Source organism: Lontra canadensis, unplaced genomic scaffold (assembly GCF_010015895.1).
Source record: "Lontra canadensis isolate GAN:19392208 unplaced genomic scaffold, GSC_riverotter_1.0 scaffold67, whole genome shotgun sequence".
NCBI lineage: Eukaryota > Metazoa > Chordata > Mammalia > Carnivora > Mustelidae > Lontra > Lontra canadensis.
In genome coordinates, this window is record NW_022631061.1 from 4,363,246 (window position 1) to 4,389,488 (window position 26,243).

General features: G+C 38.7%; 1 protein-coding gene across 7 annotated transcripts in view; it reads left to right on the forward strand.

Moving 5' to 3' along the window:
• FRY (FRY microtubule binding protein) overlaps positions 1-26,243 on the forward strand; it is a 331,529-nt gene that overhangs the window by 220,661 nt on the left and 84,625 nt on the right. For all 7 annotated transcript variants that reach the window (XM_032880008.1, XM_032880011.1, XM_032880009.1 and 4 more), the window contains 11 exons: positions 1,515-1,774; positions 2,207-2,396; positions 3,017-3,141; positions 5,356-5,413; positions 6,301-6,392; positions 6,733-6,905; positions 8,006-8,166; positions 9,114-9,224; positions 13,229-13,383; positions 20,491-20,590; positions 20,870-21,041. In XM_032880008.1, the coding sequence (XP_032735899.1) occupies positions 1,515-1,774; positions 2,207-2,396; positions 3,017-3,141; positions 5,356-5,413; positions 6,301-6,392; positions 6,733-6,905; positions 8,006-8,166; positions 9,114-9,224; positions 13,229-13,383; positions 20,491-20,590; positions 20,870-21,041 (1,597 nt within the window). The remainder of the gene's footprint in view (positions 1-1,514; positions 1,775-2,206; positions 2,397-3,016; positions 3,142-5,355; positions 5,414-6,300; positions 6,393-6,732; positions 6,906-8,005; positions 8,167-9,113; positions 9,225-13,228; positions 13,384-20,490; positions 20,591-20,869; positions 21,042-26,243) is intronic.

Below are 26,243 nucleotides of genomic sequence, written 5' to 3' on the forward strand. Positions count from 1 at the left end.
AGAGACACTGCAGATTGGGGACCGTTCACAGCATCCACATTGCTGATGCCCCTTGTCTCTTCTTTTCAAATAACTATAAATGAATAGAGACATATCTGACACATAGAAATGAATACGAAGCCTTTCCATGGTCTCTCTCTCTCACTGAGACTGAGCACAGATCACTACCTTTAGTGGCCCTGCTATTGCTTACAGTTGTAGTGATAAATGATCATTACAAAAGTGATAATGATCATTACTCAAACTATTAAGCCAGGCAGAACAGACTTTCACAGTGATATTCCATAGTCCTACTGCTTTAAGAAATTCAATTTGGTTTAACATGGAATGGAAGAGTCAAGTTTAATTATATCATATCATCTCTTATTGGGCTGTAGATGATAGTCATGTGATTTTGTTCTGTTTATCAGAATCAAAACTGTGGGCCTGGGGTTCCTAGGTCAGCAATACTACACTTAAGAAGATACACACAAGAAAAGAGAGAAGAGGAATGTGCCTGCTCTGTGCCAGGTGTTTCTACATTCCTTATCTCATGAGACTCACCTAAAGATTAGGTGAGATTAGCATAAATAATTCCCAAGTCATAAATTAATATCTCCCAGACAGAGACTCTGCGATGGTCGGTACTCTTCCCAGGTCACAAGCCCGTGTTGGAAATCTTGTCTCTGGCCCTGAAGCTCAGGCTGTCCCCCCTTACAGCCAATGAACTGTTGAGATCACTAGTGACACACCCATAACCATGGGAACCTGTAGACACAAGAGATAATATGGATCATTTTAATTGCCAGATAGTCATAAAGGGAATTGTCTCTCCTGGCACCACGGCTGGATTATTTGAAACTTGGTCTTCCCGAAACTTTGATTTTCTAGGCTTCGAAGAGAATGACACATACAAACTTTATGAGATATAGATCAAAAAGGTTTTAGAATGTACTGTCGTTTTGGCTTGATATCACAGGACAAGAATAAGTGGGCTTCTTAGCTCAAAAATCATCCGTGATAGGCCCTTCACGAAAGTCTCCCCAAGTCAAAGGGAAGGTAGGTTAGTCCAAGAAACAGAAAACAAGATTATGGCATTTAATAGCCCAGGATACTAATTACAGGGATAAAAACACATTGATGAATTTCAGAAGTTAATAGCTTTTAAGAATTTTAAGCGGCAATCCCAGGGTCGAGTTCAATTTTACTAAAGCCATTTATTTTTCAACAACTATTTAATGAGCATCTTCAGTGTCCCAGTGCACGTGCTGTATGGCATTAAAACTGAAACAGGACCCATGTCTCTAAACTCTGCCCTTCAGCTGCTTGTATTCCAGCATAAGACACAGCAGTGGCTAGTACAGACTGACATCCTATGTGGTAGGTGTGGGAGGGGTGTTTAGATTCAAAGCGTGGCCCTTTGCAGAGGTGGTCAGGAAAGCAGTGTGGACAAAGGGGCTTGTAGGCGGAGCCCTGATGGGGACCTGTCATTTACCGTGGAGCTTTGATTCATGGCCTACTTCTCGCACCTGCAGGCAACATTACCGCTGACCCACAGCGTGGATCTGCAATGGTTGGTGGAGTGGAACGCAGTCCTGGTCAATAGCCATTATGATGTGAAGAGCCCTTCCCATGTCTGGATATTTGCTCAGTCTGTCAAAGACCCCTGGGTCCTCTGCCTCTTCAGTTTCCTGCGGCAGGAGAACCTGCCCAAACACTGCCCCACAGCCCTCAGCTACGCCTGGCCGTATGCCTTCACTCGGCTGCAGTCCATCATGCCCCTGGTAGACCCAAAGTAAGGAAACTATATGTCCTCCTCCGTGTTGTTGATCATTCGCCCTCTTACATTTTCCTTTTACCTAACTGATTTGCATATTATAATCCTCTCTAGTTTCTGTACTTTCTAATACAGAATCCTGATTGTGGAGTAAAAACAGGTCAAAAGGTCTTATCTAAACCTAGTTTTTTTTTTCTTTTTCCTTAATAATCCCTACGATTGTCTGAGTATAGAATGTCAGTCCCTTAACGGTGAAAACAGTCTTCGAGTTCGATTCAACTTCCCATCCAGCAGAGACATCCCCTGTCCAGACAGTTCGTAACAGCATGGACTAGCCTTGGCAGACAGTTGTTCAACTCTATTTGAGCGCTTCCTAGGATCTTTGTTTAACCAGTGATATTTAAAGTCCAGAACTTACTTTCACTCCTGTTTTCAAATCCGTATTTCTAGTAGCCCAATTAATGCCAAGAAAACCAGCACTGCCGGCAGCGGAGACAATTATGTCACCTTGTGGAGAAATTACCTTATTCTTTGTTTTGGAGTCGCAAAACCCAGTATAATGAGCCCGGGACACTTAAGAGCGTCCACTCCGGAAATCATGGCGACCACACCTGATGGTACAGTGAGCTACGATAACAAGGTGACGTGACATGCTTCAGAAGAATTATTCTGTAAGGTTTTTTTTTAGCTTGTTTGTCTAGAGTTCACAGTGCGTATTACACTGTGCCTGCCATCTGGAGTCTGTGGGATCAGATTTGCATCCTACACATTTCTAAATTCCATTGAGCCTTGATGTGCATAATTTATTATTCCTCTCTGACAAGAAAACTGAAGATGAAGAGAAGTTGAGAAACTTGCTTAAGACCACAGAGTGACTTATATTTATAAGTGCCCTGAGGTTTGGCTTCTGCCTTCCAAATCACATTTCCCTCACTACCCCCAAGCATTTGCACTTAAACTATGCCTTGATTAAATGACCTTGCTAAGAATGGTTTTGGAGACTTCATTGGTTAAAAAAAAATCTGTTATAATAAAAATATTCTTTAGAATTTGTGTCCCAGGAGAAAAATGCATTCATTGTGCTGTTTAGAAATTGATGCCTGTCTATGTGTTTTGTTTTGTTTTGTTTTTCTGAAATGCTGGCAGTGTTTTGGGCTGTGGTTTCGTACTTTGAAACTGTTATAATGGAATCATCATTTGGTTAAAGGAAGCATCAGTTATCATGTTACCTCTTTTTCACTCTTAATCAACTTGTTTCAGGCCATAGGCACCCCATCGGTGGGAGTTCTGTTAAAGCAGTTGGTGCCTTTGATGAGACTAGAGGGCATTGAGATCACAGAGTCCTTAGTTTTAGGATTTGGAAGAACAAATTCCCTTGTTTTCAGGTACAGTAGTCTCAATGAGTTCTAAATTCATTCCTGCCGCTGCTCTTGTGGTTCCTGTCTTTAACTTGAGTTTGAGTTTGCGTGTCAGCATGTGCCTGGGCATTTATAGGCTTTGCGCCATTTCCTTTGTGTCCGCGTTGCTTGACGTGCATGGAGCAAGTGTTCTCGCGACTGCCTTCGCTTTTCCCTGTGGTCCTTGCGGCTTTGATTTGACGTCTCAGATTTTATCTCGTGCACAAGCTTCTTTTAGAGAATATAAATGAAGAGAATTCAGTGTCCATCGCTGGTGAGCCAGACCGTTCAGGGGCTTTGCCGTCAGAACAATGAGGTCTGCTCATCGGCCATTGATGCAACAGGCTCACAGGTTAAGCACCAATAGAACTCTTCCAGGAGTATTCTGTTACACTGGCCCATCTCTTTGGAAGGTGCTTAATAGAACCATCACGTCTCACTTTCTGGATCCCTTACTCATTTCACACCTTTAATCAAATAACCATTCCATCTGAGGCAGTGTCAAAGCCCTTTGAAAGAGCCGTCATAAGTGCTAGTTCGGGCTGCCTCTGGTGACTTCAGCTAAGCAGTGAACACCTATAAGCAATTCAATTAAAATTCTGACCTTTTTTTTACATAGATAGAAAAGGGAAAGCTCCAGGCATCTGCGAGAAACTGTATTTGAAAAAGAAAGATTAATGAGACCTTTTAGATACCATTGGAAAAAAAAATATCCATTACATTATTCACATATACAGTCAGATTTTATTCTCAAAAAAAGTAATTGTGGGTTCTGATACTTGAGTGCCAGCGAACCAGTAATTTACTCCTTACTAGTTAAATAGTTAAGATGAAGAATCATGTAGAAATACTACAGGAAAATAAGAAAAACAGTTCCTAGAATTACCTAACATTCTTTCCCAAAGAGCCTAAGAACCTAACCTTCTTTTCCAAGGACATGTGCTCTTATACATCTTGCCCCCTCAATGTTCTTAGGGGTGGGTAAGATTATATAATTTGTTAGCTAGCCGTGTGTGTCTGGAAAGCATAATGTCTCTGGGCCTTGGTTCCCTCACCTGTAAAATTGTTATAATAAATTAAAATGAAGTGTATCCAATAAAAAAAAGAAAAGTTGTTATCATTATAGAATCTATCTTATGGATGTACTGAGAGGATTAAATATAAAAATGTACATAGTAAATATTCAGTAAATGGCTGCTATTGGAGGAGATCATTAATATTTTTTCCATTTCTTCGATGAAGAACTTCTAGCATCTGTGTTAGAGAAATCTGAAATGGAATGCAGGTTTTGTCTCTCAGCACAGAATGCCATAAAGTTTACCTTCCTAACTTCAGATTTTGCTGGAGGATGATATCTTATAGCACAAAACATCCAGCCAGAATATTGCAAGGTGTTCAGGCATAGAGTAGGTTGTAGACAGAATTTCTGGCAGAGACTTGAGCTCATAATTTTGTCGTCTTGACATAGAAGTTCATAAATAATTTCCCAAAGAAGAGAAATATTTAGATTAGTGGATAGAAAGCTGAGAACTAGAGATAATGGGAACAGGTGAAAGATAGATAGATAGATGATCAAACTTACTTTTACTTTACCAGAGAAAAGGTTTTGATGAAAACCTCCTTATTGTAATACTTGCCATAATTTGCCTGTATCATATAGCTCAAATAAGGGTTTTATCTTTGAACCTCCAAAAAGACTTCATTTTAAAATCAACTGTCAGTCAGTCAGTCAATCTCCTGAGCACAGATCCCAAAAGTGATGCCCGGGCTTCTGCCCCCCTCTCTTTTACTCTTGTGAGACTGAACATGTCTTCTGTGAGGAACTCGATTTGGCTTATCTTCATCCCCAGTGCCTGTAGTGAAGTGTTCTGATTTTAATAATCACTTACAAAATACTGTTTAACTGTTTATAGAGGGTATTTTGCCATAGAGGTCTCCAGAACAGGAAATCAAAATCAAGTCAACAAATATGTATTGAGCCAAAATTATAAATGTAACACTGGGATGAAAACCAGTAATGCACAGCATAGGCCAATACCTGGTTCCAGTTCGCCACGTGACTGAGAAACAGAAAGGCCAGGGGGAATTTGAGGTCAGAGTCAAAGTGAGAAAAGCACGTGACTTAGGATCAATGGATGTTTTTGATGACAAACTTGGCGTCAATAATAATGAATTTCAAATGCTGACCTTTTTCCTCCATAGAGAATTAGTGGAAGAACTTCATCCATTAATGAAAGAAGCTCTGGAACGAAGACCAGAGGTAAGATTTTTAATTTAAATACTTCACACCTCAGTTTATTTGAACAATGGTAAAGTATAAATTTAGATGATACCTAATCGTTCCCCCATCCCCCCAAAAAATACAAACATCCCCCCAAAAATACAAATATTAACAGTGAATCTTAATATTTTAACTTTTGTTATTTTTATTGCTCAGAATTTGAGTATTTAGTATAATATGGTTCCTATTTTAAAAGATTTTTGTTCTAAACTCATGAAGGCAAAACAACCTACACAGTCCTATGTATGTAAAAATATTACATTCTTTTGCAGGAGGTTTGAGTTGATTGAATTTGGGGTTTTAGCTGGTTAACTTATCTTTTACAAGGAGTTGGATGGTCAAGAATATTATTTGTTCATCTGGTATAAGAAGCATTTTTGTCAACTTTATCTTCCCTGAAGTGTACTCTGAAAAGGACAAATTTATAATGTAGCGGGGGGTGGGGGGGAAGAGACTAAGACAAAAAAAGAAGCTTCCCATATAGTAGATAAGATCTAAGAAGTAGCAGAATTTTAGCCCTGTGACTTGCATGACAAGAATGGTGGGACCCTTCGTGTCCACTCTTTCTGCCGCTTCAGTGACTCCATCTTTCAGTAGCTGCTGGGATCAACTAGGAAATGAAGCTGGTTAGTTCTGAACGTTGCCACCTTGTAAATATTTATTGACCCACTTAGGATCTGTTTCTTTTATAACCCATAATAGCAAGCATTTTCTCTAAGGATTTGGAAAAAAGAAAAACACCCTCATCTTTTATGTTTAGGAAATTGAAAATAGCTAAGTGAAACTTTCCTTTAATACAGTTTCCCAAAGCAAAGTTAATATTGTTCTGCCCACGTGCCTAAGCGGAATTCCCTCTTTTTACACAGAACAAAAAGCGCCGAGAACGGCGGGACTTGTTAAGGCTACAACTACTTCGAATATTTGAGCTTCTGGCTGATGCAGGTGTCATAAGTGACAGGTAGGGGGAAAATTCGAATAAGTTCATCTCTCCTCACTAAACTGGCCTTTTTGTCTCTCTTTCTTCGTGTCTGTCTTGTCTGTCTTTCATTCTTTCTTTCTTCCTTTTTTCCTTCCTTCCTTCCTTTTTAAAGTATGTTACCTTTAACTTTCACTCAGAGAAGTCCAAAACCTGTTGTTGTTAGTTTTTTCCCCCACATTTATTTACACTGCCTGTGGGTCAAGAGCAAATTTAGCGTGCGACTCCTGGCAGTGAATCTTATTTTCCATGAAGCATGTACTACTCTGACATAAAGACTTATCATCTGAAAGCTTAATCTTATTATTTTTTTTTTTTCCAGCACAAATGGAGCCTTAGAACGGGATACTTTAGCCCTCGGGGCCTTGTTCCTAGAATATGTGGACCTGACCCGCATGCTTCTAGAAGCTGAAAATGACAAAGAAGTAGAAATTCTTAAAGATATCCGCGCACATTTTAGTGCCATGGTCGCCAACTTGATTCAGTGCGTTCCAGGTACAATGATGCCTCACTGCAAAGTCCCGTCCTTGCTTGAAAAACCTGTTGTGTTCCTCACTGCTGTGCTTTCCTCTTTCATCCTCCTGGCCCGTGTACAGGTCTGGGAAAGGGGCCTTCATTTGTTTCGGGGCTACTTGGGGATACCCATGAGAACAGATTGCGGTCATTCAGCACACAGTCGGAAAAGGAACAAGAGGAGTTAAATTTGGCTTTGTGCTTATCCCATTATTTCTATCCTTTGGGTTCCCATCTGAAAATGAATCTATGCGATTTCCAGAGGAAGGAAGTAATTCAGGGAGAATTTCACATAAACTTCATTTCTTCCTTTTCATCGTGCTCCCCTGTGAACATGAGATCCAACTCCACAGTATTCCTCCTCTTGACTCTCCAAGCAACACGTTCTATAGAATTCTCTACAGCTTAGTAAATTATATTATTGAGAGGTTTTGTCTTTTTTGCCCACAGAGCAAATGGGTATGAAACCTTTTCATCTAACAAAAGCACAGAGAATAAAAATAGCTGGCCAGTGTGGTGTCAAAATTAATTACTGTAATTAAAAGTGTTGACATAATTACAAAAGGCCACAGTTCAACTGGTTCTACTTTTTCATTATTTTGATGTGGCAAAACCTTCTTCTTACCAACCCTTCTCCTCTTGGATGACCCAGAGTTCAGATTTGAGAATACTTCTTCAGTGAGAGTGTGCTTATTTCCAATGGAGGGCCGTACATTATATTTCCCAGTATTTCTACAGATGGGTGGCAGCAGTGGAGAGAATGTTTGCTGGGTGAGCAGCAGCCGAGTGAGAGTGTTATAGTTTTCCTAGACGTTGATTAGAAAGCAGTGTCCGTGAGTCTACTTTTTGTCTCTGCTTCCCACTCTGGACAAGGTGCCACCAACTGCAGCATGAGAGGACACTACACTTAGAAGATTGGGCTTGCCTTCTTAAATGCTCATTTCATTACCTAAAGAATACTTGAGTTATGAAATAAAATTACTCTTTTCCTCAAAATGTGAGCATCATGTAGAATAAGGACATAAACTGTATTCACTATACTTTTCAGTCTAGGAGACTCTAAACTCTGTTTTTCTTTCTAGTTCACCACCGAAGATTTCTGTTTCCCCAGCAAAGCCTGAGGCATCATCTTTTCATCTTATTTAGCCAGTGGGCAGGACCATTCAGCATTATGTTCACCCCTCTGGATCGCTACAGTGATAGAAATCATCAGATTACAAGATACCAGTATTGTGCTTTAAAGGTAGGGCACCTTTGTCTCAGCCAATGACTTTTGTCAGACCGGTAGTCTCTCTCCTTAAACTGACAACCATGCCCTAAATAAGGTTAAAATAACAATATGATATGATAAAATGTACGTGCACAGGCAACAAACACACACACCTATAAGTACATAAACTGACTTTTTAAAATTCCAAAATATACGCATACCAACATAAGCGGATGGCTATGTATAAATATGTAAATATTCCAAATGGGTTCTCAGTTTCAAGACACAAAACTGTTCCCAGCTCTTACCTTTATCTAGTGCATGAGAACCACATGGTTTTTCTTATTGACCCTGGAAGTAGCTGCCTTGTCAGTTTGTTCTTGCCTCAGTGGAGCTGATTTAAACCATAACCCTTATAGCCATGGTGACCTGCTAATTACACAGTGAATCAAGATCACCCCTTCTCCTGCATTCCCTTGCTTCCTCTCCTCTTCCAAGTAACTAAAGTTTATGTTCTTAATTTTTTTCTTAGATTAAGAATCACATTTATTTCCATATTTCCCATGGTTTGTCAATTTACTATATTAGTCAAATATTTGTCATCCAAACAAAACTTGTAAAGCTATATTTACCTTATAAGCTGAACTTACTCACTTGAAATCACCGAAGGTAAGTTTTAAATACTGTGAAATGGTCATTTTGCTGTGAGTATCTTACTCTTTCATCATAAAGATTCGTTATCATAAAATTTTATGTCCATGAAGTTACACATTTCAGCCTTTAATTTTTATGTAAAAATTCAAAATTGGGAATCTGGTGCTTCTTGGTGAACCTAGTAAGGAATACTTTAAGATCTTGTGACAATAACTGCTTGAGAAGACCCCATCATTGACCAACATGGGAGTTATGATTTAGGGAGTCGTTTGTGTGTTATTAGATCACTGCAAGTTTCATTCCATGTTGGGTTGATTCATTATCAGGCAATGTCAGCGGTGTTGTGCTGTGGCCCCGTGTTTGACAACGTGGGCCTTTCCCCGGATGGCTATCTGTACAAGTGGCTTGACAACATTCTGGCTTGTCAAGATTTACGAGTAAGTATTAGCCAAAACTACATCGATTTTAAATGTCTAGGATGTTCTGCCTCGATCGGGTTACTAAAGTGCCTGAGTGTCGTTCACAACATGATCCTCACACATCAGCGTAGGAAGTGCTGGCTTCTGAGTTGTACACATTACATTATGATGCATCAGGATAAGAAACACAACATACTTACCAAAGTTGCCATCAGCTGGGCCCAAAAGCAAGTCTCCATGAACGTCATATGATTGAAAGGACGCAGACTATTTTTGCTATTCACGATAACAATAAGCTGGTGACCAATAATAAGATAATCAAGAAATGCTCATCCAGGGACGCCTGGGTGGCTCAGTTGGTTGGACGACTGCCTTCGGCTCAGGTCATGATCCTGGAGTTCCGGGATCGAGTCCCACATCGGGCTCCCAGCTCCGCGGGGAGTCTGCTTCTCTCTCTGACCTTCTCCTCACTCATGCTCTCTCTCACTGTCTCTCTCTCAAATAAATAAATAAAAAAAAAATCTTTAAAAAAAAAAAAAAAGGAAATGCTCATCCAGATAACTAGTGAATCAAAGAACAAATAACAATAGAAACTGAAAATTGTTTTGGCCTGAAGAATAACAAAAATACCACATACTAAACTTATGGGCTATAAATAAAGCCTTGCTTAGGAATGAAATGTATAGCCTTGAGTATATGTACTAGAAAGAAAAAAGGCGGATCACTGATGATTTTCCCACAAGGAAAACTTTAGGACCAGGTGGCTTTACTGTTGAATTTAACATTTGAGAAACAAATTGCATCAATTTTATACAAAATCCTTAAAGAGAAAACAGCTCAAGAGAAATACATCCCAGCATATTTTACCAGACCAGAATAACCTTTTACTAACACCTGTCAAGGTTTTAATGAGAAAAAAAATTTAAAGACAATTTTATTGAGTAGCATAGATACAAAAATGCAAGTGAAATATAAGGAAATTGAATTTAATGATACATAAAAAGGATGATTCCTCATGATCACATTGGCATTATACAAGAACTTCAAGATTGGTTTAATATTCAAATATCCATCAATTCATGAGTATGTTAATCATATTAATAGAGTCTCAAGAAGGAAATATATGATCATCTTAATAGATGCAGAAAAAACATTTAATGAAATTCTACATGTATTTATGAGAGAAACTCCTACCAAAACTAAGAATAAAAAAAGAACATTCTTAGTTAGGTAAAGGGTGTCTTTAAAAAAAACCCTATTGTAAACATCATAGTTAATGGTGAATATTGAAACTATTCTGAGATGAGAATGACCAAAGACACTTGCTTTTTCACCACTTCTATCAACATTATACTGAAGATTGTAGTCAATGCATTGGGAAAGGGAAAATAAAGTATCAGAAGTGAGAAAGAAGAAACTAGGTTATAGATATAAATGTGAAAGCTTAAAATACTGAAGTTTCTAGAAAATAATACAAGAATACAGGAGGAAATCTTAATCCCTGGGGTCTAAGTAAGGTTTCTTCAACAGGATGCAAAAGTTACTAATTGTAAAGAAAGATCAGTTAATAACTTCACCAAAAGACATACCGTTAGAGTGTGAAAACAAAGCAAAAAATAAAAAATAAAAAGAGGGTAAACAGGCTAGTCACAGAGTGAAAGATGTTTACAAGATAAATCCAGTACTTCTTGTCTAGAGTATATTAAGGACCCCTTCAGATAAATAAAATAGAGACATTCATAGAAAAATGAGCAAGTGACTTACACAAGCAATTTACAAAAGAGGTTATTTCACTGGCCAGTAAACATAAGAAACAGTTCTCGATTATCATATGATCTCACAGATATGAGGAATTTGAGTAACAAGACAGAGGTTCATAGGGGAAGGGAGGGAAAAATGAAACAAGATGAAACCAAAGAGGGAGACAAACCATAAGAGACTCTTAATCTCAGGAAACAAACAGGGTTGCTGGAGGGGAGGAGAGTGGGAGGGATGGGGTGTCTGGGTGACGGACATCGGGGGAGGTATGTGCTATGGTGAGAAAATAAATAATAAAAAAATAATAATAAAAGAAACAGTTCTCAAGCTCATGAGTAATCAGATGCAGACTCACCACAGGAAATATTTCCTCAAATCCACTAGAATGGTGGAGATTAAGAAGATCGACAGTGTCAATGAGGAAACAGAGCAACAGGAGCTCTCATACAAAGATACACAGAATAGAAATCGGAATAACCACCTTGGAAAACTCATTGGCTTTATCATTAAGGTTGAACATAGTACACCCTATGCCCCAGCCATTGTATTCAGATATGCATTTCATAAAATATATATCCAGTATGCATAACCTGAGACACGTACAAAATTGTTCCAAGCAACATCTGGAAACAACCCAGATGTTGATCAGTGTAGAATGAATACATTATGAAGTAATCACACATCAGAATACAGCAGTGACAATGAATGAATGTAGAAGACTCTCAAACATGAGTGGTGTGAAAGAAAACAAACACAAAATTATATGCTATATACTTCCATTGCATAGAGTTCAAAACAGCCCAAGCTAACCAATGCTGGTGCAAGTCAGGATAGCTGTTCCTTTGGAAAAGGAGAGAGAGGCTAGGGATAGGACAGTGCATAAGGCTGGCTTCGGCGTGGCTGCTAGTGTGGTGTTCTGTGTCTGGTGTTCACACTGGTGTGTTCAGTTACCGTAACTCATCATTTACTTATGAATTATATACTGTGTATCTTACACTCCAATATAAAGTTTCTAAAGCTCAGTAAAAACTGGCTGATTGTCTTTCAAGGTGAACTAACTTTTTAATGAAATGTTATTTTTAAGTCTTTTGTGATAGTATCATTAGCTTTTATCTGCTGCTAATTACTTAAGCCTGTGGGGAATGAGGCTGATGATGTTGACCATCCAACAAGAATATCGCTTCCATCTTAACCCCCACCCTGTAGGTTAAAAAAAAAAAAAAAAAAAAAAAAAAAAACTAACTTTCCTTCTGCACCTGGTCACACCAGGCAAGTGAAGGAAACAGGAGACAGGCAAATGTTACTCTCTCAAGGGAATATGGCCTCCAAGGCACCAGGCTTCTCCTGGACAAATGTGACCATCCAGTATTTGACAGTAGCTTCAGAAACTGTCAGTAAAGGATCCTACTATTTCTATCTGGTATGATGATCATTTCATATGAGAGTTTCTGATTAAGAAGAAGAGTTTATTAGGAGGCTCCTGGGTGGCTCAGTTGGTTAACCGTCTGCTTTTGGCTCAGATCGTGATCTCAGGGTCCTGGGATCGAGCCCCAAATTGGGCTCAACGGAGAGCCTGCTTCTCCCTCTGCCTCTACCTGCTGCTCCCTCTGCTTGTGCCATCTCTCTCAAATAAATAAATACATCTTTTTTTAAAAAAAGAGTTTATTGGTACTGCGTATCTTTTTAAAATATTGCCAGCTAAGTTTACTAATCAAGCCCCATAAATATATTCTGATACTTTTCCTCAGACTTGTATGCATAAAGGCCATCCTTTTGTATATTTAATTTTTAACCAAATATATGTATTCTTCAAAAATATTTTAAATGCAATAAGGAAGCACTGTCAACAAAGTCTTCATTATTTTCATTATACTTTCATTATTTTCATTATACTTTTCGGAATTAAAAATGAATAAGTGAACCCTATATAAGACAGATTTACAGTCTGATTTAGTTTATACATACATTTCAATTTTCAGTTGCATCCTCTTAAAGAAGAATATGTGGAGTAAACATTCAGTTGAAGGAACACCTGGCTGGCTCAGTCAGTAGAGCACGTAACTCTTGATCTTGGGATTTGTGAGTTTGAGCCCTATGTGGGGTGTAGAGATTACTTAAAAATAAAATCTTTAAAAAAATTAAGATGAATAATCTGTCTCCATTTTCATTTTACCCAGTTTATATTGGCTAAGCAATATTGTGTGCCTTTCCCTGGAAAAACCTTTCATTAAACATGAATAATTGCTTTTTTCCATGTTATTCAGGTTCATCAACTTGGTTGTGAAGTTGTCGTCTTGCTATTGGAACTTAATCCTGACCAAATTAATCTTTTCAATTGGGCAATTGACCGATGCTACACAGGCTCCTACCAGCTTGCATCCGGCTGCTTCAAAGCCATAGCAACTGTGTGTGGAAGCAGGTATGAACTCTTGTTAAGTGGAAGGTACTAGTCAGTGGCAAGTACAATGAAGGTTGCTCTTCATAATATGAATATGTGAGGGCTGACTGTTTTGTAATTATCTGAGCAGAATAAATTCTAAAGAAATACACAATGTCCAGTATTTCCCCAACAGATAGACCACTCCCTGTAAATCTGCAGCTACAGTGATTTTTCACATTCTCCAGAAGAGTGATGTGTAGTGATAGCACCCTTCTTATTAATTGCCTGGAAATTCACCAGGATGTCTGAGAGCAGGATTTGAAAATAATAAAGAAAGTACATTGAAGGAATTAAAGGAGTTTCTAGAAGTGTTTGTGACAGGTGGGAACTCTAAGCCCATTAGCCATCCCACGACCAAACTAAACCCAGGAAACAACCTAAGAATGTTACATCTCCCTATTTAAAAAAAAAAAAAAAGTAAAAGGGGTGCCTGCATAGCTCAGTCTTTGAGCATCTGACTCTTGATTTCAGCTCAGGTCTTGATCTCAGGGTCATGAGTTCAAGCCCTGTGTTGGCTCCACCACTGGGCATGGAGCCTACTTAAAAAAAAAAAAAAAAAAAAAAAAAAAAATTTTTTTTTTTTTTAAATGTTATAGCTCTCTTGTCCAAAACTTCAGAAAGGAAGAAAAGAAAATGTGACACCCTGGGTTCCATGGATTACACTTGTAAAACCACCCTCTCTAATTGTGTAAATTAGTGAGGTCATTCAGCTCTGTAATTTATTTAGTGAAATAATTTCACTATTTCAGTGCAATAATTTCATAGCTAAAATGAAAGGGTTAATGGAGACCACAAGGTGTATAAGCTGTTCCCAAGAAAGAGCTTATGCATTAGAAACTGAGAGAAGGCAGCTCAAGTTTATTTTTTAAAAGACTCATACAGACTATTGATTCTCCTTTTTAATTAAATGTTGAATTTTAAGTAGCTATCTTGAGCTACTGGATGAAAGGAATAAAGTGAATTAGCTTTAAATTCTGACCTATTACAACCTATTCAGTTCTAAATTAATAAGAACAGAATATTAGAAGAACTCTACTTTCAATAAAACTAAAATGAACATGCTATTTCAAGAGAGAGTTTCTCTTTAAAATTCTTAGCTTTCATTTTTAAAGGTAGTAGATAACATTTCATATCTAAAGCTTACAATTTCTATAATCTTAATAGTAGAATGTTTATTATATGTATGTTTATTACACACTTTTATCTCAAAAATTACAGCAGATGAATATAATCTATACTGTCCAGTCTGGCATCATTTTATTTCATGATGTTAACATTATGAAATGATAGTTATACCTATAGAATATTACAAAAGTAGCAAATTTTTTGCAAAAATCTCTTTCTCCAGAATATTTTTATTTTCAGATATTTTGATATTTTCAAAATAAATCTGTTCACATGACTCTTTGGTTTTGAAAATGTATTTAGAATAAGACTTGGACCATAGATTCCCTTTGACAAAAATTAAAACAATAAAAGTTTCTTTGCTGACTTTCTCCCAGTGAACTTGATGTGAACTATCCTCGTCAAATTTATTTCATTGCATGGCCATCTCATAAAATATTGCACTACATTCCTCTGAGTGAATCTAGGTATTTTTCCTTAGGGAGCACAAATAAATGGCTATGAATTTAGCAGTATCATCTCAGTTTCAGTAATATCTCCAGTCACAAAAATATTAAATCATAAAACTCCCCATATTCAGATTTTTTTAAGGTATCATTCCAAACTATTCTGCTTTCTTAGACAAATACTGCAGATCAACTTACGTTCATGACCCTCATCTATCCTGCAGGAAGGTTTGAGGACCAGGCTCCAACATGGACACAACCTGTCCCCTGAGACAGTAGCCAACTCTTCTGCCATTTGTCACCACGGGGCATGTCCGGAATTTAAAATTTCAGCTGTGGCTTAAATTGGCTCTCTCCTCATAAATTCTCAGTCTGTGTAGTCTAGATAAGCCTCCGGATTTGTTTGAACAATCTTTGCATTTAATGTTTTCAGTACTTTTTTTGAAAGCAATTCTGATGTTTTAGCTTTTGCTTTGTTTTCCACAAGTTTGCTTCTTAAAAACACCTATGTACCTTATGTTATGAAATAATATGTTCCTAAAAAGTCATACCTAAACCAGGTCATATTTTAACTTTCTCAAACAAATTATCTGTACAGTAACTCCTACAAGTCATATTCTAAAGTGAAGATTCTTGTAAAGAATTATCTCCTCCTTTTCAGATAGAAATGAGCATATGCTGGATTTATTTTTGTAGGAATGTGACAGTTTATAACCAGACTTATTTATTAAGGAACAATTTACATTTGACTATAAAATACTTCTGAAAAACTGAACATTTTTTAAAGTGCTCCTCCTAAAAAAAAATTTTTAAAAAAGAGCTCCTTCTGAATAAAATTTTCTACTTTTAGTTTTCTGCTTTTAGAATCAGCCATTTTTGCATAATTTAATATATTAATCCCTATATTCATCAGCTGTGATAATGAAAAAAGTAGTTCTCTATGTTCTTTTTTTGTTTCTTTTTGTTTCTCTAGGGGACTCTGTGAGAGTGTGTGTGGGTATTGTGAACTTTCTGAAATCTAGACAAAATTGAAACTGTAATTATAACTCTGATATATTTAGTGATATTGGGAAATTTGGAAGTCAGTGTGGATTTCAAATAAGACCAGGAGAAGTAAGGATAAAAGTAGAAAGTGGTGGTAGAACTGGCAATATTAATTTTGAAGAATTTTTTATAAAATATGTCTTACATTTGATTAAAAGCTATTAAGTGCAGCTCAGTACTATAATGTAGCACAAGAGGAAATAGCTCACCTGTCAGGCAGCAATAATTCAAATAACTATTTGATTTTTTTGTGTGCTCTTATTAATTTCCCCTCAACTCCAAATTATATCAGTACTGAACAGATAAAGAAATTGAGAAAGATTACATGGATTTCCAACATTCTAAATCAAGGTAAATAGTATGATTTATACTAAAAGTGTAGGTGGTTTCCAATTAGTGGCTTAACTCAACAGAGTTCTCTTCACATTTAATTAAATATTTGAGAGTTCTATTGTTTTTACCCTTATCCTCCAACATTTAATAAGTGTTTTAGAATAATATATAAGGTTAAAGTTTTAATTTGTATTTTGTTGGGTTTACTTTTGGAGGTAGTTTCTGCTGCCATTGCTGTTTGTATGTCTGCTTTGCCTTAAGCTAACTTCTCATAATCTTTCCTAATTTAAATCAGGCCCAGCAAACTTGAATTATTAAAAGTAGATGTCCCACATGTCTTGAGGAAATATCAGCTATCTGTTACCAAGGAAGACAAGGGGAGCTTATGATTCATGAATCCCAGTCACACTCCCTAGCTGGTGATGCATAATCTCATTTGGTTTTGTCAGTCAGCTGGAGTATTCCAAGAGCTCACAGAGTTTAGGAATCTGGGCTCAGGAAACGTGCTGTCTTGAGTTTGAATTTAGCTCTGCCTCCAATCAAGCTGTGTGCTCCTGAGCAAGTTACCATAAACGCTTTCTCATTTGTAAAATGGGAGTGCTGGTATCACTAGGTTAAGGATTAAATTTAACCAGTCTTTCCTTTTAATATGGTACATGCTAGTGTCAGGAATTGCAACCATGTACAGAAATGCATGCAGGATATCTACTAAGGTATTTTAAAACAATGAAAAATAACCTCAAGCCTGTTAATAAGGGGATGAGTAAACAAATCATGACATTTTTTTAAAAAGATTTTATTTATTTAACAGAGAGAGACACAGCAAGAGAAGGAACACAAGCAGGGGGAGTGAGAGAGGGAGAAGCAGGCTTCCTGCAAAGCAGGGAGCCCTATCTGGGGCACGAACCCAGGACCCTGGGATCATGACCTGAGCCGAAGGTAGAAGATTAATGACTGAGCCACTCAGGTGCCCCAAATTATGACATGTTTAATCAAGTCCTTAAAAATAGATCAATGTATCTGAGCATGAGAGCTATCTGTGAACTATGAATCCAATTTCTTGACCTAAGACCAAGCACATACATAGTAGGCACTCCGTAAACACTCTTACTCAATAGCTATTGGAAGCAGAAAGCTATGATGTAATCTGTTCTATCAACTAATGAAATTAATTTCTCTCCAGAACACCTCAAAGTTACTCTGAGCTTTGTCATTTCATTCTATAGAAGTCAGGGCTAGTGGGTATTTCCCAAATTCTTCAAAACCTCTCTTCCAGACCAGAAAAAAAAAAAAAAAGAAAAGAAAAGAAGAGTTTTATTTTCGTTTGCTTTCTGAATTACATCTGCCTTTTATATTTATTTTATGATTTGATTTTTATTCTGAATGATCACAGCTATCTTTATCTTTTATCCTTCCACTGCCTCCATTGAATAATTTAACACTGAAAGGTATAAGATTTTGTTTCTAAGCCTATTTTAACCATCTAAATACATATGTTTTATTTGTACCCCTTCACTCATTTGAGATCTCATTGTTCGCTTCTCTGGGTTTCTTTCATTTTCTGTCTCTGTGTTGTTATTTCCTTCAATGCTGTGCTCCATAAAGTCTATAGTTCAATCCTAGGCAGCTAATTGAATGTACCAATGATATAGTCCAGTGCACGGCCCTGCCTAGGAGGGAGGTTTTGTCTTCCCTTTTCCTGCCTTTAAATCCCCAGTGAAAATGAAACAAGATGGGATTGGGAGGGAGACAAACCATAAGTGACTCTTAATCTCACAAAACAAACTGAGGGTTGATGGGGGGAGGGGGGTTGGGAGGGGGGGTGGGGTTATGAACATTGGGGAGGGTATGTGCTATGGTGAGTGCTTTGAAATGTGTAAACCTGGCGATTCACAGACCTGTACCCCTGGGAATAAAAATATGTTATATGTTTTTTAAAAAATTAAATTTATTAATAAAAATCAATAAATCAATCAATCCCCAGTGATCTAGCAATATTTGCCAGTGTCCTTTTCTTTTGCTTCAAGTTTTTCTTTAAATTCCAGTTAGTGTTCTTTTACATAAAAATGCATAGGTGTTAAATCTCCATGTTAGAGACAGCAGCATAAGATATCTCTGCCTCTGTGGGGCTCCCAGAGTGTCCTTTGTACTTTCTCAGTCCATTCCAGATACTGCAGTTTGTTAGAACTCCAAGTTAGACCAGCTATGAAAGTACTGTTCTGGGCTGTCCAGGAAGCTGATAGCACCATGGATAAGTTCGTTCTTTGGAGTCAGACTTATCCAGGATGCAGTCTAGGCACCACTGGTCAAATACTTTTTCAAGTACTTAATGTACATGAACTTGGTTGAGTACTTAATGTCTCTGAGCCTCTAGGCTTGCCGGGAAGACAAAATAACAAATCTAGGTAAAGGCCTTGGCAGAGTAACCAGCACAGAGTAGACAGGTCATAACATAAATGTTATCCATCGTTCTTCATTATCCTCACCACAGCATGTACGCGGGCTTTCCCTCACTTCTCATCTGACAAATCAACCTCATGATTTTTTGTTCATTTAATAACAAAAGTTTTACAAATAATCCAATCAGGAAATGGGCAAAAGACATGAACATACATTTCTGCAAAGAAGACGTCCAGATGGCCAACAGATACATGAAAAGTGCTCCACATCAGTCGGCATCAGGGAAATACAAATCAAAACCACAATTATATTATAGAATCAAAAAAAGAACCCACAAGAAAACAATCGCTGGTTTGTTTTTTTTTCCACCTCCAAGCCATCTTCTGCTTTCTGAAGTTTGCCTCAAGACAAATGTCACTCACTCACTATCTATGGACCATTTCCTAATTGTTTATTTCACCAAGAGTTTTCTATTTATGACCTCTTTTCCACTGGAAAAAAACCATACAGATTTTTTTAAGTCATCTTTAAAGAGTATTATGTAGCAAGAAAAGAAAATGTATTTAAGTTCCGTGTTCCATTTGATTATACTGCTAGTAGCCACATCACCTTTTGACTGGGTTCCTACTCTCCACCCCTAGTTTCCATCCCATGCGTGCAATCAATTACCAGATCCTGCCCATTTTCTCTCCTTAGTGTTTTTCAGATCTTGTCCTCTCCTTTCTGTCTCTACCATTCTTGCCCTAATTCACACATCAGTTCCCTTTGGAGTATTGCAATAGCTCCCAATATCGACCCCCTTACAAATCCTTTCTCTGCAGAGCACACAAGAGTGTTTCGTCAAAAGTGATGTCATTGCCTCACTCCCCTACTGCAAATCCTGTAGGATCTCCTTAACTTTTAGGATGAAGTCCATCCAACAGCTGGTTATCTTCGGAAACCTAGTCCCATCTTCTGTTCCTCTACTAACTCTTTTACTCGGTCTGCTACACAGAGACTCTTTCCTTTCCAGAAGGGATCTTGTTGCTTCCTTCTTGTCATTTTCAAAATGTGGTTGTCTCTGCTTGGAACACTCCCCCGTGTTACCCTTTCCATGGCCTGGCTAATGTCTCCTGGCTCTGCAAATATCAATTTACTTGTTTCTTCCTGGAAAAGGCTTCTGTCACCCCAAGTCTGGCGTAGGTGTCCCTCATCGGGATTCTGTAGCATGCTGTGCCTACTCTCATCATGACTAGATCATATAGATTATCTCTCTAACTATATAGTAAGTCTCCCTTAGAGGAAGGGACCAGCCTTACTTAACTTAGTATCATGAGTACTGTGCAATTGTTCCTGGTCTATGTATGGTGATTCCTATGTTTAGATGGATTGAATGAAAATATTAAATCTGTGAGCTACTGAGAAATATAAACGTATCATCTTCTGTTCTTTCTATTTTTATTTGGTTTTCATTAAAATCGATTTTTGTTAGATAGATATTTGTGTGTTTAATTATCCCAGTGCAACAATATTCAATTTTAAACAAAAATAGAGCTATCTCTCTTCTCCTAATAAACAGCAAAAGAATGGGGGGAGGGGAATGGCCAAGTGGGCAAATGGGCATGAAAATGTCATTAGTAAGTGTGACTGAGGTCAGTCTCCCTCTAGAATTTTGAGAGGTAATGATTTATCAAGATGACTAACCAGGCTGTCTTATAAACTGTGCTGTTTGTTTTTTTGTTTTTGTTTTCTGTTTTAGGAACTATCCCTTCGACATAGTGACATTGTTAAACCTTGTTCTATTCAAGGCCTCTGACACCAACAGAGAGATCTATGAAATCGCCACGCAGCTCATGCAGGCATGTATCATCTACTTACACAGAAACTTCAGAGAGAGGATGGTTGATACCCAGACGGCTGCTGATTCCTGTGTATCGCTGGTGGGGATATAGAGGAGTGAGAAGACTGCTACATAACCTTCTCTAAACACGGGAACTAACTGATGCTTTACTTTTAATACCATATTAAATATGCATTTATTACTTTTGTTACTATGAAACTTAATGAAACATAAATCCTCCTGAGACTGCCAGCCAATGTTTTTTCATACCATTTCTCACTTTCCTACCTCTCTATAGATCCTTGAAGCCAAGCTTTTCGTGTACTCAAAGAAAGTAGCTGAACAGAGACCTGGCAGTATTCTCTATGGAACACACGGCCCATTGCCACCCCTGTACAGCGTGTCACTAGCACTCCTGTCATGTGAACTGGCCAGGATGTACCCTGAGCTCACACTTCCACTCTTCTCAGGTACCATGCAAAGATACGTGTGATCATTTCTGCACAAAGTTATCTCCCCTTTATTTTATTTTTTTCTTTATAAGAGAACAAATCTACGTTTTTATTTATTTACTTTTCAGCAAGTTTAAATTGATTGTCACATGGATTCTGTGTCCAACAGCCTTTGCAGGAAGGTTGCTTCGGAATTTGGCCCAAACCGTGCGGCTGTTTCCATGAGGCAAAGTTACCTTTCCCCAGATTACTCTGGTTTTATTGGGTTTACCACTAGGATTCACTGTGTTGTTCCTTGGTTTGTACACATAAGAGTATCTCCTGTCTAGAGAGAATTTAGTTTCATCTCAAGCATAAACATCCTCAATTGGGAGAAGAGCTGTGTGTTCCTTCTGGTTCCAGAGACCCCTGTTACAGCCAGCAAAAATGGAAAATGGCCTTGGACCACAGGCTGCCAGAGAACATTTGTTTTTTTAGGAGTCCTGTTACCAGCAGGCTTCCACAAGCTTCAAAATAGTGGAAAGAGATCAGGGAAGCTGGCATCTTCCTTTTTCAAGTCTAGTATCATTTTGGAGTCAAATTATTGATGTTAAATTTGTAGATCATAATTGCTTTGGACTAACTCCACTTACATATAAAAGTCAATTCTGGAATACATTTAAGTATTTAAAAACGTGTTTATCTAAAATAGCATAGGTTTATCTAATATAGATAGGACAAATGCAGAGATGCTCAGATTTAGTCATAAACCTTCTAAATAACTTACATGTGTAAAATTTCCCAAATAAGTTAAATATGCGTGGCAAAATTTCTAATACATATGAATTGCTGCAAGTTGGTCTTTGTGGTGTTGGGGATGGTGTTTTATACCTTGTTTGTTGCTACATACATAGGTTGTTGAGAGTTTAGATTTTTAGCACATCTTTACAAGTAGTCTTTGTGAGTAATTTTTGTAAAAAACTCACCTTTAAGGAATTACATTTGTTGATTTAACTTCCTGCCTAAGGAGCACCATGCTAAGGGGCTGATTTTGGTCTCTGTTGGTCCTCTTTTTCCATCTGTGTTATCAGGACCTCCATCTACATCCTCATTCATCCCCCCCACCCCACTCCTGCCCAACACCCTCTGTTTATAGTCCTCAACCCTGCAATCCACCCACTACTCAAAACCAAATATGCATAGCACTTCTCCACTAAGAATTCTCTGCTCAGCTGTCCTAAAAATAACTGCTGATAAGTTTCTATCCGTTGAGTGGTCTGTATTAGGCACTTTATGTACACTTCACTTATCATTTCATTTCTGCAACCCCACAAGTAGTGGTTAGAAATGAGGCTCCGGGTTTGACAGCCTGGATTCATCCCTGGCCATGCCATTTGCTGGCTGTTTGACCTTGGGCAAGTCATGGAACCTCTAAATTTCATGTTCTTATTGGCAGAAATAACTACTTCAGAGGGTGCAAGGATTAAAACAAGCTGATAAACCCAAGCAGTTCGCCTAGTGCTGGCTTGGAATGACCACCAGCACCACCACCATCACCACCACCATAATCACCCTTCCTATTTTACAGATGAGATGCTAAGGCTTAGAGACATTAAATAATAGGAACTCTTTCACCAATAATAAAAAAAACCTCCCCTTCTTCCAAACTTGCTTTCCACCTTTTCATCCAAGAACCTTCTACTCCCATCTCACTTGATCTTTTACATGCCAGGCCCTTTTGTCCATCCTTGCCTCTGTGCATGCTTCCCTTTTCCAGAAATGGCCCTTCTCTCCTTCTCCCTAATTCCAGTCTTCCTGAAGACCTAACTGGGAATCTGGGGTGCCTGGGTGGCTGAGTCATTTAAGTATTAGCTCTTGGTTTCTGCTCAAGTCATGATCTCAGGGTCATGAGATAAAGCCCTGAGTCAGGCTCTGCACTCAGAGGGGGGTCTGCTTAAGATTCTCTCTCTCCCTCTTCCCCATCAAATAAATTAATTAATTGGGGGGAAAAAGACAATACCAAGGGTGCCTGGGTGGCTCAGTTGGAAGGACATGCAACTCTTGATCTTCAAGTCAAGCCCCATGTTGGTTGTAGAGATTACTCAAATAAATAAACTTTTAAAAAGATTGGGGGGAAGTGAGTGGCTCAGTCAGTTAAGCATCCAACTCTTGGTTTTGGCTCAGGTCATGATCTTAAGGTTGTGAGTGCAAGCCACATGTCATACTCTGCGCTCGGCCCAGAGTCTGCTTGAGTTTCTCTCTCTCCCTCTCCCTTTGCCCTCCCACCTCTTTAAAATAAATAAATATATCTTAAAAAAAAAAAAAAGACCTAATTGAAAATCTGCTTCTTCTGTGAAAACCTCTCCATCTATCTGCAACAGAATTAGTCATATCCTTGTCCCATGCCTGAAACAGTGGGGGGATTCCAGAAAAGACTTCCTGATAAACTAGTTCTCTTCTCGGGAAACTAAAGTGTAATTCTGTTCACATCAACCAACATTTGAGAGCCACCTCTGTGCCAAGCACTGTGCTTAGGTTATAGGAACACAGATGTGAATAAAACAGTCTCTCTTACATCAATGGGTCATAATCTGGGAATAAGGAAAGATATGCAGTCATATGGTTATGATACAGAGAAGCAGGTACAATTGTGTATGAGATAGAAGACAACAATTATTGGGCCAAGAATATCAGGCAAGACTTCCTAGAGAAGTTGGTGCCTGAGCTGCAGTTGGGAAGAGGAGTAGACATTTGCAAAGCAGACAACTAGCTGACATTGGAGTTGGTAAGTAGATAGGTATTACAGACCAAGGAAATAGCACATGGGTTGACTTAGAGGTAGAAAACATGCTGCGTTCCAGAGATGATGTAGTGTTCAGTTTGGCCACTACAACATGCAGGAATGGGAGAAAGCTAGAAATGGTCACAGGCAGACAGAGAGGCAGAAGTCAAGTCTTGGAAGGCTTTGTATTGTACCATAAGCAGTTTGTGGGACAGTGACTGCTAGGGGCTCCTTGAAACCCCTCAGAGCCCTGGGAACAGGAAGGGCCTCCACCAAGCTGCTTGGGTTCTGAAAGCCACTGGCCAGTTTAAAATAAGAGAGGGGGACAAGAGCAAAATGCATTTTAGAAAGACTAACTGTGTCTGAAGGATGGATAAAAGAGTATCCAGTCTAAAGATAAGAGGATCAGTTGAGGAACAATGACAGTGGTCCACAGAGGAAATTATGAAGGCCTGAACCAAGACAGCTCCACGAGAATAGAAAGGGGAGACCAGACTCAAGCGCTCCCAGGCAGGGTATAGAGAAGGAAGTCCCTGGTACGATACCTGGGAGGTAGGGAGTGATAACCCCACCTCGAGAGCCAGTCCAGGGAGAAGGGGAGGCTAAGGACAAAGCAGAGATCATGAACACTGCTTGGGATATTGAGGGTAGGTGTCTGTCAGACATCCCTGTGTGGAGACAGACTAGTGTCAAGGGAAGGCCAGAGGTAGGACTCATGGAAGAATAGAAGATAGAACCAAGGCAACAGATGAGATCATGAGTAGAGTGAGCACAGAGGGAAAGAACGCACTCAGACCCCCAGCTTTTGAGGACTGTGCCCAGAAAGAGTGAGGGAACAGACAGGGATGGAGACCCATTCAGAGAGGAAAGAGAACACCTAGAAGGTGGACATCATGGAAACCTAGAGAAGAAAGGATATTGGAGGAGTGAGTGAGCAGTCTACAGCCTTGAATGGATCAGAGAGATCCCAGGAGATAAGATCTAAATATTACCGTCTGGACCTCACAATTCACAATTACTGTTAACTGTCAGTAGTTTCTGCAGAGAAAGAGTAGCAGAAGCCACATCTTAATGGTGTTGCTGAGAAAGCAGGAAAAAGAGAAGAGGGAGTGACAGTGGAATTTGCATAGTCTGAGGGTGAATGGGATTTGAACTTATTTTTTGCCCAAGAGGGAACAGCTGGTAATCAGCCGGACAAATCCAGGAAGAGGAGGTAAATAGTACAGCAAGTTTAAGAAAAACAGAAGCTCATACAATGAGTGACATGTTCAATCTAAGTTTTTCTTCAAGAATTGACTGTAGGGCTATTTTGATTTATGAAGAATAACTTTTTAAAAATAACATGGGAAAAGGACATTATAGAGATTTTCTAGCTCTTGTTTTCCCTGCTTCTACTATTAAAAACTGTGGTGAGATTTTTATTGCCTATACTGTCAGATGAGTTAATTCCTTGGAAGTTGCCAAACGGGTTGCACAGGTCATTCCCAGAGGATCCAGAAACTATACTGAGCAGCCCACTGACATCATTTCACTTTCCTCCTTTCCCTTCTGAAGGACTCTACAATCCTGGCCCTCATGTGGGTGCCTCCCCCCTACACACATCGGTTGGACCTTGGGCCTGACAGACAAGATATAATAAACATCATAGATAAGCAAATCAAGTGATGTGTTAGAAGGTAATCATTGCCTCAAAAAGACTAGAAGTTTTTATGCCACTGTTAAAAAAATGTATTTTTAATAGCAGTTGTCCCTCTGATTGGAAGGATTTATTCCCCTCCAAATTCCCTATCCTTTTCTAGCAGAGTTAAAATAGTTCTTTTGCTATCACATGCCCTGAATCCATGTAACCAGAAGGCTTTTCCCTCACCAAACCCCTATAGCACTCGGTTTGTTCCTCTCCGTGTCCTTTGTCACTTGCCACCTCGCCCCAGAGTTACCTCTCAACATATTTTGCCTCAGACTCTCCTCCTCAGGAACTTGAACTGAACCTTGAGTCCTTGCTGGCTCCATAGTGCCCGCACAGTGGCTTGCCCCTAGAAAACGCCCCGTGTATTGAATAAATACATGTTCTGGGATCTGAAGGATCTGGATATATGTCGTAAAAGTTCATGATATCAGTCATCACATCCATAAAGTTGAGAAATTAAGTCAGTTTTGACATTTTGAGCTACATAGAACATCACAGCTTAACTCTGATTATTGTGGTCCAGAATTAAATAGATTGATAGTCTTCAAGATTAAAAAAAAATGGTAATTGTAGTTTTAGGAAGAGGGCCAAATCAATTAAAGCTACTGTTTCGGGGATCTAGTGGATTATGTTGGTATAATTCCTGGCATCTGTGTTGTTCTACTGTTTAGCAGCCAAGAGCTCTCCGAACGAGATAACATGCCACGCTGGGTAATAACAAGGGCATCAAACCGTGCTTTCGGAGTTCCCTTAGAACAAAACCGTTTCTTCT